The sequence below is a fragment of the Leuresthes tenuis genome, unplaced genomic scaffold (assembly GCF_036924035.1).
Source record: "Leuresthes tenuis unplaced genomic scaffold, fLeuTen1.0.hap1 SCAF_18, whole genome shotgun sequence".
Classification (NCBI taxonomy): Eukaryota; Metazoa; Chordata; class Actinopteri; order Atheriniformes; family Atherinopsidae; genus Leuresthes; species Leuresthes tenuis.
The window spans coordinates 15,201,303-15,218,525 of NW_027325372.1; the positions used below are offsets into that span (position 1 = coordinate 15,201,303).

At 41.0% G+C, this 17,223-nt stretch overlaps 1 protein-coding gene across 2 annotated transcripts; it reads right to left on the reverse strand.

Annotated features, from left to right (window-relative positions):
• Positions 1-6,079: 6,079 nt before the first annotated feature.
• Positions 6,080-16,967, reverse strand: cspg5b (chondroitin sulfate proteoglycan 5b). Of its 2 annotated transcripts, none has more exons than XM_072370918.1 (5): positions 16,455-16,967; positions 11,030-11,801; positions 9,722-9,910; positions 9,417-9,495; positions 6,080-7,025 (listed from the first exon to the last, which is right to left on the reverse strand). In XM_072370918.1, the coding sequence occupies exons 1-5, from the start codon at positions 16,534-16,536 to the stop codon at positions 6,840-6,842; spliced, it is 1,308 nt and encodes a 435-aa protein (XP_072227019.1). In that variant the 5' UTR covers positions 16,537-16,967; the 3' UTR covers positions 6,080-6,839. The 2 variants fall into 2 exon arrangements, with proteins under 2 accessions (XP_072227019.1, XP_072227018.1); XM_072370917.1 differs by having other exon boundaries at positions 9,333-9,495; positions 16,455-16,959.
• Positions 16,968-17,223: the final 256 nt, after the last annotated feature.

Sequence of the window (17,223 nt, forward strand, 5' to 3'; positions counted from 1 at the left end):
GTTGGACTACATTTGATATGTTGCTTTCAATTTATGTTTTAAATGATGTATGTTTATGGATAAAATTGGATTTGCACTGATCTTAGTATCAAAAGTTCGAACTGAACGAGTGTGTTCCACATTCCCACCTGTCCAAGACATTTCCCAGTTCTACAGTCTTTGATATAGTATTACATAGTTGTGATGATGATCTGTTTGATTGCACTCATAAGTCTGACTTTGAAGGAATTTGGCAACTATGACCGTAAATTCGAGTCCTTATCAAACAAAACATGATATTCAATTTATAAACTACAGAATATCCAATTTGGAATTTAAAAAAATAAAAAAGAATATATATATATTATTCTTTTACATAAACATATAGCTGAGGTTCTGGTAGTTATAGTGTGCTGTGTGATCCAGAATTCAGATTTGTCCATTGAACATTATTGTCTCTTTGGCACAGAGATATATAGCATTATGAATGCTCGTAAAACCTAATAAAATCATTCTAAATTATCACACCCAGCTATGAACATTTACAAATAGTATCGGGAAATCTTCAAAATGTATAATGTCTTATTACTGCTTCTAATGGAGTAAACGCGACCAGAAAGTTTGATTGATTTTTCTGATTTCACAAGCACATCCTCTCCATTCTAGCACTGAGCTGCAAGAATAATGTTATATTTTAAGTACAACTAAAACCACCAGTTCTGTGAATACAGTGTCTGCTATCTAACTCGTGTTGATATTAAATTATATAGCACCCAAGAGGGCTATTTGACAAGTTTTACAGCTGTTCCGTTGCACGATGAAAAAAAAAGTGTGATAACACTTTCTATGAAGGTTATTTTAGATAATGAATAATAAAGACATTCATAATAAATTATGGCATAGAAGTTTATTTCGGTTATAATAAGAGGTGAGAATAATGTGTTTTTACATACATATATTTAAAAACACATTATTCTCACTTAATACATATTAATGCCGAACCTGACGGAGGGACAAGGGAAGAGGAGAATAAAGAAAAAGATACAAAGAAATGATGTGGGAAGATGATAAAGGACAAGATAGGACAACCAGCTGCTACATCTGTAGAAGGACAAAACAGAAAATATCCTACGGCCTCTGTGGGCAAACCAGGCGAAGAATCATCAGGAGCACCTGCAGGAAGACAGAGAGAGAAAAAAAACACAAACAACAACAACACCAGCAGCAAGGACATGAAAAATAACTGTGGATACTGATGGTTTGAAACCACAGGACGATCTGACTGAGTGAATGAAGTAAGTGTGTGCGCTTAATATATGGTACAGGTCATACATAAATTGTGCTCAAACATGGATGCAGAGGGCCCATGTATTTGTTTTATTTTACTGAGTGTTTGAGCAAACAGTAATTTGTGAATTATGTTCCGAGGTAGATATTTGCTTAAATCTCAAACTGTTGCCAACAGGAAACATCAAATAGCTAGTGAAAAAAAAAACTGAACAAAATGATAATGATTGTGTGTGGGTGAGAATATATTTGGTGCCTGTATTCTAATGTGTCCCGTATACTGCCCCTTACAGAAAAAAAAGTCCAAGTCTGCCCATTTTTATAAATGTGCCAATAATGTCAAGTGTGATTGCCAGACAAATACACAAATGCAAAATAGTCTGGAACCTCTAAGTTAATGTTTTATTTTCAATGAGTTACTAGCAGACTAATGTTCCAAGAGTCTATTCTCCTTTATAGATAAGGCATTCATCAAAAGTACTAACATAACGGTTAAGAAAAATTACATTTCTTATATTTGACAATATTTCTCTTAATACAAAATGTGTAACTCAAGAGCAGACTTCGCTATAACTGTCTCTTTCTAAAATCTCTTTTTCTGCCAGTCCTACGAAGAATGCACCAAAGAATAGGGCTGATAGCAATCTGGTATTCAGTCAGTAAACCATTAGCAGAGCATGCTAATGGACATGCATTTAAAATACCATTTCATGTAACTTTTAACAACAAAAAGGTTTTAACAGCTATCATTATACCTGAGTATTGCATCCACAATAAAAGGCGCAAATATCTCAAATTTCAACAGTTGATTTAAATAATGATTTAAAACTTGAAATATATAGCATCAATAAACTACAGGGCCATTTCCTCTATTGTAATGCTTGCTTTGTCCACAAGGAGAGAGCAAAGTCCCTCATATTTCTACCACAGGCTGCCTGCTTCTCCTCTTGCCTTCAAAACACAATACGGCATGTTTTGTTGCAACTTCTATTTATTGAGGATTAGAAACATGAAAAAGACATTTTAAAAAGCTTAGTAAAACGTAAAATAATTGTACAGATTGAATAGCAAAAGATTTATATAAAACATTGATAACACTAAGAAACCTTTATGAACAATATCCTCAGCAGTCACTGACATTGGCACCATGCTAGGAGAGTTGTAAAAGCTTGCAGAAACCTGAGCTTTGAGAGGTTGTCATTTAACATAAAGGTGTGAGTGCTTGGCTGCAGCAACAACTCAGTGATTTGTGTTTGTATCTTAGAGTATCCATCTTTGAATTGTAGTTGCTGTTGTGTATGTAGAGTTGTCCTAGGTCTAGTTTTCAGAACAAACACCAGGTTCTGTTCTTATCTTCTGGGTATTAAAGTAGGAAACCAGGGTACATAGATGGGTGGATAAAAGATGTGTAAATCACTAGTAAAAAAAAAATAAAAATGTTAGAGCCACAATGGATGGATCACTTGATAGATTAGATCATGACAGATGTTTGTTTATTTGAATATGCAGAAATATACTGAGTGAAGGCCTGGTCATGAGAGTGGTGGCAGGGACCGAGTGCTGACTGCACTGAACTTCACTCTGGGTGGGGATGGAGGTGGCTGGGTGAGATGAGGTGATGAGGGAGATGGGCGAATGTGTCCACTCTGGTAGCCTCTCGAATTCCCAGAGTGCTCTGAGCCAGGATCCCGACCTCTAGGTCTGCGTAGCTGAGGCGGGGTGGAGGGGCATGTGGGCATGCATTTGTACTGGGAGGGAGAGTGAGGAGAGGAAGGATGACAGGTAGGAGAGGAATAACATCCGGGTGCTGAGTGACGACTGGGTGATGGGTGCCGACTGGGTGAGGAGTGACGGCCGGGTGAGGAATGCCTCCCGGTCAAACGTTCACGGCTATGATGCGAGTGCTCCTTGGTGTGTTTGTGTGATCTGGGTGACTTGGGTGACTTAGGCACCTTGGGGGACTTGGACATCTTGGGTGACTTAGGCACCTTGGGGGACTTGGACATCTTGGGTGACTTAGACACCTTGGGGGACTTGGGGGACTTGGGTATCTTAGGTGTTTTGGGTGATCTAGAAATGGGATGGCAAGTGGTGGAGTGAGACGGAGGAGAGGTAGAGTCTCCATTGTTGGCAACCTTGTAGAGGAAGACGTCATACTGAAGTGGAGCCTTGGTGTCCGAGTGCCGCTTGGCCTCTTTGGGTAGAAGCACCTCCAGGCCAATAGTCACTCCATCCTGATTTGGAAATATGGCAAGTAAAGAAGGATGCAACAATGTAGGAGATGTAGATATTCACAGAGGTCAAATAATGAAATGAGGATACACAGACAAATGCTGATGTGGATGAATTTTGAGACACTGGGCTCCTGGGTACAGACTTGATAGCAGAAGCCTATGATTTTTAGCATCTTATCCATATAAACTTGGGTTAATATAGCACAATTGCCTATTAACATATTTGGCTAAAGTGGAGTGGTATTTGTTTTGAATCATATGTCTTGCCACCTGATGAATTTGCACACTTTGAAAACTACAGCACTGAGCTGACAACACAACAAAGCTACAACTGGCCCCATTCGTCAGTCACACAGAATAATTGTGAATGCCTCATATGCCTCATTCAAAAACTGTCTATTGACATTTTTAGCTGATGTAAACTTTTGAAATGCCACAACTGAAAGGAAAAAAACCTCAAAGTGGGCACAAAAAAGCAATTGCCCTGCCTTTAGGAAAAATCATTTGTTATCATTTCAAGAACTTTTTTTTTTATAAAGCATTTTTCTTTTATGTCAATGTAATTGCCATTGATCTTTTTAATGTGATTTTTCAAAATTGTGTGTTTAAAAACATTGATGATGTAGCTCATGGCTGTCATCAATAATTATTTCTAAATTAGGTGGCATCTACACTCTCCTGAAGGATCAGTTGGCTATCATCAATTAATAACACATCAATAATTCCAAAATCAGAGGTGGAGGGGTTGTTAATGGTAAAAGTCATTTATTGGACTTTCACCCAGGGGATTGGGACTGAGTCCCATGTAAAAGATCAGGCTGGATGGACAAAACGTCTGGCTCAGAAGCAGGTCAACTTTGGTCGATCTGAGGCTTAGTCTAGAGGGTTGCTTCCTTTTAACCAGGAAAAATCACCATGGTAATTTAGACTGAACACATACAGTAAGCTGCTCTGGAGCAGGTTATGTTAGGAGTTTCAGGCTAAATCACTAACAAAAAGCTCCATCTTTTCACCCATTCTCTTCCTGATGAAATCCCAGACATCACAGTCAGACTGAGATGTAAATGCCATCAGGCAGAAGAATCTATGTTGGTGCCTGACATTGTTAAAAAATCAAATGCACTTGACTGACACTGAATTTAACATCAGGTTGGAAAATGGAAAAAAGAGATTAAAAAGCAGGTAAGTGCATTTAGACCTTGATCAAATTCTGTCATTTTGACAAATTCAGCTATAACACAATATCTTTTTTGAAGGATTTAATCTGCTAAATAGTTGGTAACATTAACTTGAAAATCAACCCTTCACCCTTCTGAAATTAAAAACTCGACTGAGAGAAAACGGTATAATTAATGAAACCTTTTGACTTGTACATTTTACCACAAAATAAACTTTGCAGTTACGGTAAAACAAACGTGCCCTGTTACCATGGGAACTCTGTGAATCAGACTGGGCTACATATGTTTTAACGGAGATTTGACTATTATTTAGTCTATATACTGTCTCAAGACTATCCGATCAATCAAATTGATTTCATTTGAATTTGCTCAGAAATTTAGGTGATGTTTAGAGGATTATGGGACAGCAACAGAGCTAAATCCATCTTTTAGTATCAAATTAAAACTTTGAGAGCTTTTTGTGCAGCTAGATATTAACAGCAGAGAGGTATCAGTTTAATAATTTGCACAACTAACAGTGTCCTTCTTCCAATCCTCATGTGTTAAGATCAGCCACATTGTATCTTTTTGACAGAGAGATTTTTATACTCTTAATATGTGTTCATTTATACAATCTGCTCTTCTTATGTACACACGCAACCCTAACACTAGTGTTCTAAACTTAATTCAAACTGTCTCTGACTATCACTCTGTTTTTTTACACCAATATATATATATATATATATATATATAATTATCTTAACAGTTCTGTGCTAACTTGTACAGAAACCATTAGAAAAGAGCATGCCTTCTTTATGAATTAAAAAAGTAATAAGATGCAATTAATACAAACCAAATGTTGTGCAATAAGCAAACACAAAAAGTGTGTACCCCTGTATGTGCTAATTAAAGAGGAGGACAAAGAAATGGATGAGAAATTTCAACATTGACGCCCATTCAGTGTTCCAAAAATCTGATACAATACAGGCATATGTTCAAACTCAGTAATCCATACTTTTCCCCTAAAATTGCACTGGATACATTGGTGAAAAGCTCGCTTGAATTTGATATGCTGATAGAGGTAATTAAAAAAAAACCTAAATGTTCAAATTAAGTATATAAAGCTACATTTCAAGCTTTTATTGTAATGCTTCTATTCACATCTTATGAGCTGTCCATGGTTCTGATTCTGATTGCTGGTTCCCAGTCACCATTGTATGTTTTGTGTGGTGTAATCTGTGAGCAGCATCCTACTGTAGCACAAAAGCAGGGTCAGCCATGCATTTAGTTATCATTAGCATGGGAGCAGATGGGCAGTAGAGAGCTTCATTATGAGTAGACATGCAGAAAAAAGAAAGAGCCAGAGAGAAAAGAGTCTGCAGGGAAAGTGGAGCTCATAGCAACACACAGGGACAAGCTGAATAAAATCAAAAAGATTTATTCCAACAACTGTGAACTGTAATCCTCCATGTATACCCAAAAAAGTACAAAAAGAATCTCAAGTACAATAAAGTATAATAAAACACATTGAAAAACAAGACACAGCGTGTGTAATATATGCATATAGAATCAAATATCAACTCCAAGCAATTACTTTAACCTCTTGTAATCTAGACATATTCACTTATTAGCAATGTCAAACATGAATATTTTTCAAATACAGATTCACTGAATTGCCACGTACTTCTTTTGCAAATATTAAGATTTTCAGACACTTTTCGCTGATAACACCAATGCATGCGGGCAGAAAGAGACAATAAGGCGGGGCAGTCAGAGGCAAGGGGAAGGGAAAAGAGGGTCAGAGAGATTGGAGAAGAGACAATGAAGGAGTTCATTGGCCAAAGACCAAGGCAGGGCATCAGTAAAGAGGACAGTCAGTCAATAGTTGGTCCAAGCCAGAGATTTTAGTCCAGCATTAGAGGCAGAAAGAGGAAGGAAAGGAGGCAGCAGCGCCACTACGTGATCAGTAAGAGCATGGCAGCCTTGTAAACAGAACTATTGTGCTTCTCAAGTTGGATCTTTAAATTCATGTTGTGCTCACTTCTGACATTAGGTCTTACTATACTGTTAGAGATTTGGAATGCACTTAGCAAGATGTAAACGATGTTAGACTAGAAGCTTTGTGTGCGCCATAAATATTTTGGTCTGATTCCTCACCAGGACACTTTATCATGTGGTGACATTACACCAGGTTGTTCTGGAGCGTGTTTACCTCAGCATTTTCCTCTGTGTTGTTGGGGGTGTGGCCGTGGACGACAGAGGCAGGGCGGTTGTTCTCCTGCTTGGGGGAATGGGAGTTGAGGATGTTCATAGACCCCTCTTCCTTGGGTTGAGGGGATTTTGCTTGATTGTCTTTCTGAGGTTCATCCTGTGGGGGAGAGTTAGTTACTATTCACACATGCATGATAGCTGATATATATATATATATAAAGCTTCTTGACATTCACACTTGCAGAATATGCACATTACAAGTGGATCGGGTCCTTATTTTTGATTATTTTGAGTGTAAATCTGTGTGCACCTGTAATAAAGCCTTTGTGCAAAATGCTGTACAATGATGTGAGTGAGTATTTACTTCTCATTCCAGTTAAGGGGGAAGTTAATTGAGGGAAGCTCACTCCAGACCAAGAAAAAATATAGCAATGGCATGGACATTTCAGGATATTTGGCCATAGAGAAATTTACAAATAGCTACAATATATTAAGACAGAAAATCAGTACTAAACTGAAAGTTGAAATAGAAATTAGAAATATGAAGCTCTGTAATGTCTCATGACTAATTTATAAAATCTTTTTGGGGGATTCCACTTAAATAGGTTTACATGTACACATTAGGGTAAAACAAAAACATGTTTTTGTCATTTTTCATATTGCTGCTCCATCTCTTCTTCTCTTGTGCCTGAAATATTCTGTCTTAGCTCCTGTTTCATTCAGGCTCCAAATATTTTTCTTGGTGACATCAAGAACTGAAGGAAAAAAGTGCAATGAAAAAGGGAAAAAAAAAAAATGGGTCACCATATGGACTTACATATGGACTTGTATGGTCACCTTTATCTTATCAACTAACCCTATCTTTACAAAATAGCAATACCTATCACTCCTATGACATTTTAAAAGTGCACTGCAAACCATGTGTCTGCAGGGGCTTTTTAGCCTCTGGACCTGACATTTAGAGCATCCGGGAGTCACAGAAACTCATCTATAATCGCTGCAGGGAAATGCCAGCTCAGCTCTGAGAAAACAAGCCTTAGTTTGTTCACTTCAGTTTTTTCAGCCAATTGTGGGCAAATGGACTGACAATGAGTATGATTTTGAAAATCTATCAGCATGAGCTTGTGTTTGCAGATATGTGTTAACTGCACGCCTCCATCAGTCAGAGAGTGAGATGCTTGTCTGTAACTATTGTTTTTGTGTCGGTACGTAAATGTTCGAGCCATTCATTTATTGGCCTGTCACAGACATCTGAAGGTCATGGGCACAGCAGGCGATAAATAGGACAACATTGATCGGTCACACTCGCTACTGCTAGACACGAGTCACTAAGTGTGCTTTCATGCACCAAATGTCAGGCTCGGAAAGTTTAGTCATAGTTCTTTTGGCTTATCTCATATGCCTAACACAGCACACAATTTGTGATTAGTCTGTGCTTGTATTTGCTTTTGTGAAGAAGAGTCTCCATTGTTTTTTTGGTATAGAAGTTTAACCATGCTTCAGTTACCTTACATAGTGTTTTGGCTCAGTAACCCAGTGGGCCAATTTTATTGATTACCACAAACAGGGACACAAAATACTGCCAGCAAACAAACACATTGAGACACAGGCAGAAATGAATTTCCTTTTCCATTTACACACACTTACACGCTGCTATAATGCAATCCATAGCAGTACGACATGCACAACCTGCAGAAGAGAACTGGGTAGAGAAGAGTTGTGCATAGGCCTAAAATGGCTGTGTGTGCTGTATGAGGAGTGAGCATGGAAACAAAATGGAGGCTCAACTGCCATATTGAGCTATTCGGAAAGCTGCAGAGGCACAGGTAAGAGAGGCAGCGAATGAGGGAGCCTGCTATTTATTCACTCTGCGGTGACTACATTACTCCTCAAACAACTGGCTGCAGGAAGCCACGCAGGAAGTGATCAATCATTTCACCTGGAGTTTGCATGGACCAGATGCAGGAAATAGATGGTGGAGGTGAGGTTGTGCAGCAAATTTGGCAAGTTTAAAGCAAAGCCAAGGAGAAAAGGGAAACTGCTGCAGGCAATGTGGACGTCTTCACTGTGCTTACCTGGAAGTGGTTATAAGGGTTTCTGTGTTTATAATCCCAGGTATATCTTGCTGTTGGTGGCTTCTGAGAGAATTGGTGAGTATAAAAACCATTAAACAGAGGCATACTGTATATATATTTTGATTATAAAGGGCCAGTTTTGGAGTGTTTGCAGTTAGTAGCTGATTATACTCAGCAATTCAGCACAAACGGATGGCAAGCATGCACACAAACATGACGACGGGACGAAACATAGAAATAAATTAGATTGAATCACTACTCAAGCTGGCAGAGAGATATAGGAGAGAACATAATGAGGAGGAGAGAAAAACAGAGAAACAGACCTAAGAGAAAATAAATGAGCTGGGATAAGGGAGAGAAGAGCAAACATGAGGTGAGTTGAGGCATACCTGACAGATAATGTTGTCATAGTACGCCAGGTTGTGAGTATGAGCTTGGGGAGCAGGCGGAGGGGTGTCACACAGTTTCCTTACGTTTGGCTGTGAGCCGTCAGCTGTTGTTGAAACCGAGAGGCCGTCAGTCTGTGGCTCGCTGCTCTGTTGGCGGTACTTACTGCAAGAATACAGACAGGGAGATTTGTGTGGTATAAATATTTTTGATAGTTTGTAAATTCAAATCAATCAAACTAGAGCCACAAGCTTTTATATTGATGAAGACATTATCTGTTGTTAGCTTGTGAATTCCATTTTTTAGCTGACGCCTAGAAAGTTACAACCAAACTCACACAGTGTCTCTCACAGTTCCTATTTTTACATTTTCTCACTCCAGCCCCACAGACCTGCGTTTGCGAAGGTGCCTGTTCTCGTTCTTGAGGCGGTAGAGTCTCTTGGCAAAGAAAACAATGATCATGAGGAGCAGGAGGAGCACGAAAGAGGCCACGCCCACCACCACACACAACACCTGGAACTCTGTGACTGCCCATTCACAGCGCATGCCTTTGTTCCAGATATAGTCCTGTACATTGCACCTGGATTCAAAGAGATAAAAAGCGAGAGAAGAGAAGAAGAAATGGGGGCCATTTTAGCCTTAATTACCTCAAGTAATGCCTTTAGCTTGCAGACAGCTACATTTCTGACCTGCTGTCTTAAAAAGCCAAAGACAATAGGTTTCTCCTCAGTGTGTTAGCCTACTACACTGGCAGATTGATAATATTTATGCCTACAACACATACAACAGAGTAAAGAGTGTAATATGGTACTCAGTACTCTTGGCATGGTGTTCTGAGGCCTGTCCAGCAAAGCAGGGATTCTTCTTGCAGTCTAGCTTTTAATGAGATCAAAGGATCAGCGCATGTGCATGGATCTGTGCTCGTGTGCATTTGATTCGTATACCTTTTCTTTCTGTGCACTTGCATGCAAGTATTTGAGAGCTTTTTGAAAATATGCAAGTCATACTTGAGTGTGTATGTTTGTGTGCGTGTGTAATATCCCTCAGCAGGTAGTATAAGATGAGCAACAGTTTGCTTCCAAGTTTACAGTGAAGTTGCAGGACTGGGCAGATGGTCACAAGGCAAACGCACAGTCTTGTGTGTGTGAGAGTGTGTTTGTGTGTCTGTGTATTGCACATATGTTCACGGGGGTGAGTGTGTGTGCCTTTCGCTATTATTTGTGTGATCTTCACTGGCCTTACTTGTATTGTATTGTATAATCTTCCTCATGCTTTCTTTCCGTGTGTACTGCATGTGTATATCAGCAGCCCACAGATGCACAGTCTTTACCCCCTACCTCAAAAGAGGAGCTAATCCTTTCAGGACCCTGCTGTGATCTTGACGAACCCTCATGACACATTAAGCCAGCCTTCTGTCTCTGTGTGTTTGTTCAGTGGGTTTTTGCTTGTCTGTGGTGTCCTAAATCTTTTCTTTTGTTTTGGAAACACATTGGAAATGATTCCATAAAGACAAATAAAAGAGAGGAACTATTGTTGTACTTCAGCTGTACACACACAAGTGCCAGTTGTTCATTTAAAAGTCACAGCCTGCTTACAAATCCCTAAGCATTAGAAAGAAAAGGAATGTCTTGTAATCCTAATTTCAATTTGCCCAAAGACAACAATCCAGCTGACCTCGCAGAATTTCCATGATTCTCACCTGCAGAAGGCTCCCATTCCTGCCACGACGGTGCACACTCCTCCGTTGAAGCAGAAATTGGGTTCTATATCACACTGAGAAACACACACTCCAGGTCCAGACAGCACAAAGCCCAGCCTGCAGCCATCTGCACCCATGGCGCCACCTACACCTAACTCATCACTGCTGTCTGGCCCTGGCATGGGAGGAGCTGGTAAAGATGGCCCACTGTCCACATTTGGGCTTACAATGTCGGGAACAGCAGGAGAACCAGCAAGCAGCGGATTCTCATCCTCCATGTCAACTGGAGGTGAAAGGGTGGGCTCAGGCTCTGGGGTTGTATCTAATGCTGAGAGGTCATCGTCAGGAGACAGGTAGTCATAAAAGTCGGAGAGTGTCCATGCAGTTGGGTCTCCACCCTTCTGCTTTTGGGGTTTCGGGGCTTTTTCCCAATCCAGAGCAACATCAGAGGGCACAACATCTGGTGCAGGACTATGAAACTCTACAGTGATGACGCCATCCGATAAAGGATTCCCAGGTTGGTCTGGCCCTGCTCCTCCAGCAGTTAGCTCCTCCATCACAGATGGATCCTCCTCTACGAAATCCAGGTAGTGGCGTTTATGAGAATGATGATGTCTGATGGAGCTGAGTGGGAGTTTGGCGCCAATCCCTGCCCCAATCAGGTGTTCTCTCTCTGCTGAGTCATCACTCAGCACCATCCTGGTGTCCGAGGCCTCTTTGTTGACAGATGAGTGATTGCGGTGATGATGGCGCTTGGCTAATGAATGCTTCCCTGTCAATTAGACACAAAAAGGTTGTTGAGTAGACCAGTGGTTTAATGTTGTACTTACACATCTTTGAGGGAGTAACAACAAACATAATTACAGCGAGAAAGACCAACTATTGATTCTTAAAACAAACTGTAACACAGGCTTTCTATTAAAAGTCTATAGTTTCCGTAGACAGTTGTGACACCACCATGGTACACCATTGATCAGATTAAAAAAAAAAAGCCACAATGCAACTGTTTTTAAAGGCTTTCATGTTCAGAATTGATTTAGTGGCATGATTATTATGGTCTGCACAGAACAATGACAGACAACAGTGGAAGTTGGACTGTTATTTCTGCCATCTTATCTGAATGTAGATGAATAAAGTAAAAAATTCACGCAACTGATTGATACCAAAGTTTTGTTGTCAGTATTTCCAGGGAAAAATCTTGAGGACGTTCAAGGCTATTCTTCCAGGGAAAAACATCACACCTATCCCTGCAAACTCATCTGATTTTGATAAAACACCTTCATCACTTCAGGAGAAAAATGGCTCCCTAAAATACTTTGCTCTGTCTTACTGTAAAAGAGCAAAGTCATTAATCGTTGGAGTTATGAGAACAACGGCTGGAGACTTGAGCGTGTGATGTAGAATTTGGTGATGTAGGATTAGGCACAGTGACTGACTGACCAATGTGCTCCAGTGACTGAGACTTGGTGAGGATTAGATTAGGATTTGGAGCTAGTGGTCAGAGGCTAACTGCCCAAGCTCTTCTCCTACACTTGTCAATCTGCAAAGAATGATGCTCATTGCATACTGAAGGAGCAAAGATATACAGACTGACAGCTATGCTTAAAAGCTAACATGCAGTAGGCTGCTAACTGTCCACCCTTTATAAAGTAACGATGCACAGCCAGACATCATTAAATTCTACATAAGTGTGGAGAAGTTGAAATCTCATTCTCCCAAAATAATAGATTTGGGAGAAATTCTGTGGACTACAAGAAACAAAAGTTGTTTAAAAAGTCATATGTACAAGATTTCCTATTGATGGAAAGATGCAGAAATAGTCTCATAACAGTGATGCATCAGCACTGTGGAGATAGGTCTGTCTGCACCTGTTATCATTTCTGGCATAGTAGGGAAAAAAAGTGCCTTTTTTTTTGCATTTCTTTAAATCCACAATCCCAGCGGTTTGGCCAGTGAAAAACAAGAGCAAGGAGCCAATCAGTAGACCTGTACTTACTAACACATGATTTTGTATTTTTCTATGAGTTTGTATGGCAATACAAAGACAGCGTTATGACCTTTTGTATTTTGTGTGTAATTATCTCAATTTGTAAATGAATGCATCCTTATATGGCAAATGCCAATATAAGATGCTGAGCAACTGTGGACATTTTAGAAAAGTTTCGCAATTTGCATTCTCACTGGGACTTCATCTTCCCTTCTATATGCTAAATGAACCACGGAGACACAAAATTTCAATATTTCTCTACAAATGATCGAGCAACGTGCACAAAGATCGGCATCATTAACAAGCAAACAGTGGGGTGCTGTGGTTTCAATTTGTACTAATATTTCTTCAATTACAAAGAAAGAAAGAAAAAAAGAAAGACTGGCCTAATACTTCTGTACAAATGGTCAAACTCATCAAAATAATGGGGTACACTGCTTCTCTGCCACTGCCAACCAGAAATTCCTGTGTCCAAGAAGATTACTGCTGTCCATATCTGGCACTTCATTCAGAGCTAGTACAAAAACCATATGAACGTGCCTCGACTCACGAAGACTCGTGCTGGCTGAGGAGCCACGAGATTCACCTCACACACACAGCGCAGTTGCCATGGTGAGAAGTAAAGAGGTGCCATGTTGAAAGAGGGAACTGAGTGAGGGAGCTGCAGCAGAAACAGAGAATCCAGTGTTGGTGCTCCTTGTCTCTTGTTTCTCAATCAGTTGGCCAGCCAATGAGTTAAGTATTCTCTGCCAGTTCCAGCTCTGGGAAAAAACTGAGGTGGAATGAACCCCACTTGGTTCGTGAAAGAGACATACTTCAGCGGCTCAAACTGATTACGGCAGACTCAGTTTTCATTTAGAGCTTCATTCTGCCAATTTGTTCTCTGTTGAAACTTGGATGCTGCATCCTGTCAGGAGCTGGCAGTCTTCATAGCGGTTACAAGAGCAAAAGGGAACATGACGAGATTACACGGCCACAACGATCAAGCTGAATGCACGAGCCTCTGCTGAGCTATGTGATTTCTGTCTCAGGAATGATTTGCACCTTTAACTGCCGCTTAGCTCTTAACCTCCAGGATCACACTGGGCATGTCACCATGGTAACAAGTTTTACCTGAGGTCACTGTGATTGGTTAGAGTACAGACTCCCAGCAGCCTTGCCAACAGCACACAGAGGAAATGATGAAAAGAACCCTGCATACAATGTTGAATAGACACTACAAAGATGCTGACCACCACCACTTCTGTCAGTAATAAGGTGCTGGTCAGAGAGCTGATTTGATACGTCAATTTTTTTTTTTTTTTATGTTTAATAATATTCACAATCAACCTATGTTGTTTTGCTGCTCTCGGTTTATTTCTTATTTGTTTCCAAAACCCTGAATTAGCCAACCTGTGACCACCAGCCATTATATTGTGTGAATTTTAGATTTCCAAACTATGAATAGCATCCTCCTTCGTGTGTGTGTTAGGGTTTGAGAGATGCTGATGATCTGATCAGATCTGATCTGTTGTGGCATATCATAAGGGCTCTGGGGCTGCAGGGCAGATGGACCTCACAGTATGCAGTCTCTTAGATATCGGACACGCACACTCACTCACATGCCAGCACACCCAAGAGTCTGGATTCCATCCACTTTGTTTGACATGGCCACATTAAATAAAGTTCACTTCCTCATGCTTGTGGTTTGAATAGCTACTGAACTGTTCAATTGGAGAAGAACGTATTTGAAAGGCAGATGATTGTTGAAATTAAATTAAACTGTCAAAAAGAAAAATCATGGGTTGAGACTTGGTCCTTCTGGACAGTAAGTCAAATGTATTTGGGGTTCGGGCTGCTGCTTGGAAAAGATGACAAAATCAAAGATTTGTGATTTAATAATAAAAATGGCTTGGGAACTTTACAATTTGGGCACAAGGGAATTGCTAAGAGCAATATTCTGACATGAGCATCCATCCATTCATCCATTTTCTATACCTGCTTATTCCAATTCAGGGTCACGAGGGAGACCGGAGCCTACCCCAGCTGCCATTGGGCGAGAGGTGCGCCCTGGAATCTAATAAATCTAAAATAAATCTACAACGTTAATGTCCAACTGATTGATAAAAGCTTTTAAATGAAAATGAAGATGAAAAGATGGTACTTTCACCAAATTCTAGGAGATTTCAATGTGTTTCTATATGTGTTTGATCTATTACAGTTTTAACCTAATAAAAGAAGGAAAATATGAGAAAGAAAAACATCTTAAAATCATCTTCCCTATGTGGCTCATATTGGCATGAATAATGAAATATAAAATATGACCAACTCCTAATTAATCGTATATCCCCCGTCAAGTGGTGTTTGTGGTTAAAATCATGAGTGGGACAACGCCGGACATAGAAGCCTATCAATATGCCACAGTGTTAACGCCTGGTTACACATTGAGGCCGCGAAATGCGGCGAGCAGGCGAGGCGCGGGGTTCATTGCTGCGCGCGACTGCGTGAACCCCAGCGACCCTGTAAGTGCACGAGCTACCCTGTTGCTGGGCAGCGGCAGCGCTCAATTCTACGTTCCACAATAATTTCCTTATTTCCACTACTCAAGGAGCACGCGCGCGCGTGTCAGCCATAAGGACGGGCAAAGCAGAGATGGGCTGTGATGTGAGATGTTCGTTCTTGCATTGGGCAGTGTCTCCTGCGTGATAGACAGTAAATGAGGAGGTAGAGAAACGACCAGTGTGGACCGTCAAGTTCCCCTGAATGTCTGGAGGAATTCGATGCTTTCAACGCCATGAATGAGTCTCCTGTAGCCTGACCACGGTGCGCCTAATCCCGCCTTTGTCTAGGATATAGAGGCGCAACGGCCAGTCGCAACGGCTGAACTGAACTGCCAAATGTCTTTCTGATCATCTAAAGGCGTACCCCTCCTCTCTCTGAAGATGTACAATACCAAAGCAGATAACAATTCGTCTTTAAATTAGGCCTAATTAGCATCGGGGGAAGAGTTGCTTTTCACACTTTGAATGGACATGATATTGGCTGACCTATTGCCACAGCAACGGTTCAAGAGCCATTACTGATCAATAGCAATGACAGAAAATACGACATCATACTAATGGAAAATGATTGATTGTCTCTCAGTGTAACTGTATTCATGGTTAGCGAAGGAATTAGGACAATATGGCATTATTGCCAGAAGCAGTGGCTAAATAATGCACATAAGATATCAGTGTCAGTGTCAATATATTCAAGATAAGTGCTCAAAAATGAATACGTGACCCTCAGTACTGAAAAACTAATATTATCACCAGTCTCCAGATTGCATCTCTGTGACATATCTTGACATTTTTTTTATCAAACCCATGCAGGTGTGATCTGATTCGCGCACGTGCGCGCTTCCAGCACAAATAGCCAAACATAGCCTGCACACACGCACAGGGTAGGACACGGGCTTACCTTGAGCAGACAAGGGGATGATGACCATAGAGATGGTCAGTAGGACCTGCCAGGTTCCCAAACGACTGTCACGGCGCGCCATAACGTTGTTTATTCCTATTACAAGGTGATGCAAACTCTGATTCCTTCCCTCGTCTCACCGGTCAGATGTAGCTACAATAATCCTCACAGCAAGTTCAGATCTTGTCAGTTTTCGCCATGCCGCCTTTATCCTCTCCGACGCGCGCCTGTGTGTGTGACCGATTTTAACAGCACGGGTTCGGTTCCATTATCCCAGGTGGCAACCCTCTCCCCTGCACCTTTTGCGCGTGTGTCACTCGATCTGCGCTTTGGAGACAGTGGACAGCGACACTGCAAGGAGTTGTAGTAGTAATGCGCGCGACCAGCGGAAGGTCCGCAGACGAGAATTTAAGGACACAGGTTTTGTCACTGCTTCCCTCTACGCCTGCACGCGAGCTGTAGAGCCTTTTCCTTCAGCTACATCGGCGCAGAGCGGCACGGCGCGCGCGCAGCAGCGCGTTTGGGTGTCAAAGTGTCAGCACACACACATGAACACACACCGTGAATGCACCCCTGTGTACAGCCTCAGCCTATAGCTTATACGGGGGTGAATGTAAGATTTACACTTGGTCTGTTGTCAGTGGTTGTCAATATGCTCGATTTTACACCCCAGCTAATGTGTGTGGGAGCCCATTATGTGTGTCTCTTGCTGGGTGGTTTTTATATGTCAGTAGGTTATGGGTGCATGTTGCCTTTGGCCAACAAGGAG